The sequence below is a fragment of the Cupressus sempervirens genome, chromosome 9 (genome assembly GCF_028749045.1).
Source record: "Cupressus sempervirens isolate cs-2001-9-10 chromosome 9, ASM2874904v1, whole genome shotgun sequence".
In the NCBI taxonomy this organism is placed as follows: Eukaryota; Viridiplantae; Streptophyta; class Pinopsida; order Cupressales; family Cupressaceae; genus Cupressus; species Cupressus sempervirens.
In genome coordinates, this window is record NC_143126.1 from 564,497,099 (window position 1) to 564,502,996 (window position 5,898).

A 5,898-nucleotide genomic window follows, 5' to 3' on the forward strand; every position below is an offset into this window, starting at 1 on the left:
GCTTCTAAGATTTTAAGTAAAACATAAGTTTTTTTGGAAAAACGCAGAGAAAGATAAACTCAACTCACTGTTAAAAAATCATTGCTCGCAAATCGTTAAAATTTATAAGTTCAAAAACTGTATTCTCCAATCTGAACGTGAACGTATATTGTAATATGTTATTTTTTTGAGTAATATTACTAATATATAATCAATTTAAAGGAAAAAAGTTTTAAATGAATTTTAGTTAGACTAAAAGAAAGAGTAAATATAAGTTTTAAATGAATTAAATACAGGTATTTTGAATAAAATAAAGTGGAAAGTCATCCGAAACCCCATATCTTATATTACAAAATTTATAACTAAGGGAAAGCTCTCTGAAATTAATAATTGAAAGGTGAATCATTCAACAAATTATTCAATCAGAATCTTCCGATACTTCTGTGTCTTCTTCATTAAATACAATACAATTATTTTCTCTAATTTTATGAGGCAGTGATTCTTTTAATTTCCCCGAGCAACCTATCAAAAATATCTTCTCCATCTCTGTGAGAGCTGTGAAGCTCAATGGCCATTCTTCTAACCTAGAACAACGCCTCAAATCTAACCTTTTTAAATTTGTAAGTTGCCCAAGTTCTGAAGGCAGCTCTTCTAACCCAGAACAGTAGCTCAAATCTAGCACTTCCAAATTGTTGAGCTCGCCAAAGTTTGATGGTAACGTTTTCAGATGTGAACATTTTTTCAAAAACAAATATTTTAAAGAAATTAGATTCCCAAAACTAGAAGGTAATGCACTTAATGAAGAGCAGCCTTCTAATACCAACCATGTTAAATTGTGAAGTTGTCCAAAGTCTGAAGGCAACTCTTTCAATTTATTGTATCCACTTATATCCAACCCTATTAGATTTCTGAGATTTGTCAATTTAGAAGGAAGTTCCCTCAACTGGTGGCAATCCTTTAAACTTAAATGCTCTAACTTTGTTAGCATCTCCACTCCATCTGGCAACCTTTGCATGTTCTTTAAACCATATAAGCTCAACTGTACAAGAGAAGAAGCTGGAGAGATTTTGGGAGGAGCTCTACAATATGTAGCTCTGTTATCAGAAGAACCATGAATATCCATGGTGCGCAAGCTCGGAGGAAACTACAGATTTGCACAAAGATTATGAAAAAGGTTATTAGGTGTTACTATATGATCTAATGAAAGCAAATTGAAGTGATAAATGTGCTCTGAGAAAGGCAGATCTTACCTCATACAAGCTCATTCCTTGTGTCAATGGGCCACTATACCAGAAAAGATGCTCAAGTTTTTCAAACTCGATTGGTAGATCAGGAACAGAATGAGGAATCACAAGGTATTTGAGTTGTTCAAATGGTTTTTGACATTTCTCCCTGAATGTTATTTCTGATCCTTGATAAAATAGCATTCTCAACGAATTGCTCATACAATTGAGATGATCAAGATCAATTTCAATTGAAGGCTGCCCATAATCTTCAATTAAAAAAATACCTTTCAAATTCTTGAGTTTCTGCACAAAAACAAACCATAAACATCATTATAGTTGATAAGTAGGAGATATTTTCCACAGCAAGTCAAACTGTTACATTGCTATCAGGATTCAACTGTGTAGTTTTTTGAGTCAAACTCATTGATTCATGTTTCATGAGTAGTGGTTCACACAGACCCAACTCTCACGAGAACAAATGGAAGATTAGAACTCATTGGATCCAGGTGATGCTCACAGAAGTGAAGCATTAGGACTTCTACTACACCAGCTTGAGTCTGCTTAACTACAGAGTTTCCTCCATGGTTAAACCCACTATACTTACAACTCCCATATGCAAAACCTTCACAAAGTGTTGTGAGGTGAAGCACCGAGACTTCGCAGGAGGTCACCTATCCTAGTACTACTCTAACTCGAGTAAGCTTAACTACGGAGTTCCCTCCTTGGTTAAACCCACTCTACTTGCAACCCCATTCGCAAAACCTTCAGCAAGTGTTGTGAGGTGAACCACTACTCATGAAACATGAGTCAATGAGTTGACTCGAAATACTTCACAATTAAACCTAATAGCAATATCACAAACATTAAAATTGTGTATAACAGATCTGTTTTTATAATATTTGTGATGAACAGTGTACGTATGACATACCTTTTCGTCTTTCAAACATTCTTGTAAAGTCTCTGGATCTCTGATTATGTTTTGTTCTGATAGCATCTTCCCTCTTGCTCGAACTATGTCATGAACAATCAGATTACCGCCTTTAGATGTCCTGACGAATGATGCAGCTTCTAGAGCTCTAAGTTCCTCCTCTCCAACTATTCTGGCCACATATTTACTACTCCAATTACAAAAGTAGGATGTGATATCTAGAAAGGCCTCTTTAACAGGTTCTAACAATCTATCATATACAAAACCAACCATATGGTTGCTTAAATCTTTCTCTTTGATCTCCTTCCCTTCTTGAAGCATCTCCAATACTACATTCTTTGTATTTCCATGATTTATAGCCAATTGCGAACCAGCTAATTGGAGTAGAAGCGGAACACCGCCACACATTTTTAGGAGCTTCTGTACATTGCTTTCATCGTTGTAGTCAGAAACTTTCTCCAACAAAATTCTTCTGGCCTCTGTCTCTGGAACAGGACTCACAGCATATTTTCGGCTTTGCATATTCCTGCTGACAAATATGTCCATCAGGTGAAGATCACAAGTAGTGACAAGTATTCTGCTCTTCGGTGGAAGGCAACTGCCAAAGCCTTGAGGTAGAAGTTGCTCGAGATCTGTACTTTTGAGAGCATTGTCAATGTATAGAAACAAAGGCTGATCAGGGTTTTCTAGGAAAAATAATTTCAAAATCCCCCAGCCTTCCTCACAGTTTTTCAATTGCACGTTCTCTTTGAGCAATCCTTTCAAAATCTGCTTTTGGATGCCCTGAAGACCATTTCTTGTACAATCTTGATCCATATGAACTCTGCAATGGTTATAAGATTGGAGGTCGATGTGTGCATAAACAGCATCAGCTAGTGTTGTTTTTCCAATCCCTCCATTACCATAGATAACCACAACAATTGACATAGCATCTTGAGAATTCAAATCAAGAAGCTGAATTACATTTTCCCGTGCACCCTCAGTTCCAACTGTGAAGTTTGTGGAAATATTCAGTCAAAATTTGTGGCAGAACAAAAAAGAAAAGATCACTAAAGTTGAAAATAATGTTACCTGCCAGATCATATGCATAGAGTTTCTCTGATTCTGGAGGATTCTTTGGCATTCTTTTTGCTATCTCAAGTTGAATCAAAGATTGGATGTCTGCATTCAAGCGGTCTATTTTGACTTGCAAATCCTTTAAACAATCGGCATTCAGTGTAGCAGTAAGAAACCTTCACACAATTCAAAGATTGGATTTACATTAAATTTGTTGATTAGATACTTAGCCTTCCTTTCATCTATATAATATCAAAAAACTTTTTCAGCTTTTTTTCTGTTAATTAGGTCAGTTCTAACTATATTCCATATTGATTGTGAAACACCTTTTCAGCTTCTAAACAATTTTGCTAGCCTTCAACCGTTGAATCTTATACCTGAATTTATTCATTGTCAACATTAAATACCAAGCTATTTTTATCCTTCAAACTCGAACAGAGTCACACATGCAAACAGTTTGAATAAAACTACTCAAATAATGATGTAAACCTATTCACCATTGAAATAGGAGGCTTACAGGGTTCTTTCGAGAATTTAGGGGAAGTGCCTTTAGTAGATATAGATTTTGTGTTAGTTTAAGATTAGAGGGAGACGTAATCTATTGCAGCCTTTGTAAAAGATTATGTTTTCACAAAATAAAAGATATTTGCTACAGTACTTGTTACAGCTTTTCTGCTGTTTTTCATTTAAAGAATCATTATCAATTCTAAAGGTTTGTATTTATCCTGCATTTATTCACTACTAATCAATTCCTATGTTCATAGCAAATTAATAGAGTATAGAATAGACAATAAAAATAATGTTTGCATCACTTGCTATGTTGTGCTTTTTGGGGGTTGCTTTATGTAGAGGCCTGTTTTGATCCATTAACTGTTAGAACAGAATATCTAATTTGCAGCTACAAAGATTATCTGCAAAGAAATAATTAAACTGACCTGAAAACATTGGCTCTTGCAAGTTGAGAGATGCACATGATGCTTCCTACAATAATACACTGAACTCCCTCATTGAGTTTCTGCTTCTGCTCTAGAATTTGCTCATTCAACCCAATAATTTGATTCCCAAGATTAAGCATACTTCTCAAAACTTCAGGGCACTCACTTTTGTTGTCAAACATCTGACTACGTTCTGCCAATACAGATGCCAATATAGAAAGTGCCATTCCTAAGGTGGGAATTTTCTCGGCTCCTTCGAGCACTTCTGTAAACACTTTTTCTATCTCTGCAATTGCCCCATCCCTAGAATTTTTCTGTACAGAAATAATCCGAAGAGTTTACAACGTATGACAATCAATATCCATTTAATATAATTTATTTCTCAAATGTATAGAGTTACAGCCGTCCAATAATTTATAACTGGATAAAAGTAAGTCCATTGTAAATGCATATACAGTTTCTACCAAAAGCTTGATCAACTACTAATTCATGGGCTATGGAAAACTTATACCATCTCAGCGAAGAATGTTATCACCAGCTAATTTAATTGTTCAGAAATAGAAATTTTACTGTTTCAGGACATTTCCCAATGCGTGTATCCAGCATCTCCATGAGCTTTTGGCAATCATGAATATAAGAATCTACTGCTGAATCAGATCCTCCATCACTCCTCTCTCCCGACTGTATTGGACAACAGTACATTTATATTCAATATAGCCAAACAAGAATATATCAGGGAAGCAAAGTGTAGATTTCTAAAAGTAAAATTGTTACCTAGGCAAAAGATATTCTAAAATGTAGAACGACAGAGCTCCCTCTTATACATGATTACAATTTTTAAAGAAAAAACATATGTGGAATTAACTTACCGCGATCTTCAATAGCTCTTCTGAAACCTGAATTAGACCATGAATTTGGCTTATATCATTGAATTTCTGTAGAAAATCCTTTAAATCGGTCATGGTGTCAGTGGAAGGTCCAGCAATGGGTTGTTGTTCAGAAGGTTGTGAAGGTGAAGAAGTGGTGGGTTGTTCATGAGGAGGTGGTAATGGTGAAGAGATGTCTTCTTGTGAAGAGGAGAACAAACCGCAGCAAGAGCATAAAGAAAAGAAATGTTGGGCCATCCTAGTAGTGAGGAAATGAAATAGAGAAGAAAGAAAATCGAAGTGCTATTTTCTCCCTGTTAGAAACGATCAATCCAGCTGAGTAAGAAGGGCTTTTATGTTTGTCATTCGCCTGAAAATCTGATTATAAAAGATAGCATGGCTGAAAATATCAAATGTTCAACAGAAACTAATCATGGAAATGAGTAATAATCTCCTACAATCCTTTCAATTGTACAACTGTGTATGGCTTAGAGATGGGGAATAAAATATCTATATGCTAGGTAGACCTGAAAATATCTATTAATTGGTCAAAGTGGGCCAAAGGTGAAATTTTGGCGAGGGAAAAAGGGAAAACCAATGTATGTGGCTCTCCTTCAACCGACGGGAAATGCAAGCTTCTTGTCAAATTCAATGCATGTGGCTCACCTTCTGTCAGTCCATGTACAGAGGCCGCTGTGAAAAAAGGTTTCCTGTTCTCACAAGATGTGACTTAAAAATTACTTTTAACTAGCTTATAATGGAGCTTCTGATCGGTACTGGCAATTGATCAGCAAAAACTAAAATATCTATATTTTGAAAATCTATGTGACATACGTTGGAAGATATCTTTCTGAGACGGTGACTATGTCCTGTGCTATCAGAAAAATGACATTAAGGTGTCTTTAGGG

The 5,898-nt window shown here is 35.6% G+C and overlaps 1 protein-coding gene across 1 annotated transcript; it reads right to left on the minus strand.

Moving 5' to 3' along the window:
- Positions 1-334: 334 nt before the first annotated feature.
- LOC149539905 (uncharacterized) lies at positions 335-5,347 on the minus strand. The gene is made up of 7 exons (XM_089801124.1): positions 4,994-5,347; positions 4,695-4,805; positions 4,125-4,438; positions 3,205-3,365; positions 2,134-3,122; positions 1,230-1,508; positions 335-1,123 (listed from the first exon to the last, which is right to left on the minus strand). The coding sequence occupies exons 1-7, from the start codon at positions 5,246-5,248 to the stop codon at positions 398-400; spliced, it is 2,835 nt and encodes a 944-aa protein (XP_089657250.1). The 5' UTR covers positions 5,249-5,347; the 3' UTR covers positions 335-397.
- Between the last annotated feature and the right edge of the window lie 551 nt (positions 5,348-5,898).

What these genes read in the sequence shown, in the direction of transcription:
- LOC149539905 (XM_089801124.1), bottom strand. Translation starts at nt 5,248, where the DNA reads ATGGCCCAACATTTCTTTTCTTTATGCTCTTGCTGCGGTTTGTTCTCC. An exon ending in TTGGGAAATGTCCTGAAACA is followed by an intron (nt 4,439 to 4,694) that starts GTAAAATTTCTA and finishes ATTTCTGTACAG; the next exon opens with AAAAATTCTAGGGATGGGGC. An exon ending in GCAAGAGCCAATGTTTTCAG is followed by an intron (nt 3,366 to 4,124) that starts GTCAGTTTAATT and finishes AATTGTGTGAAG; the next exon opens with GTTTCTTACTGCTACACTGA.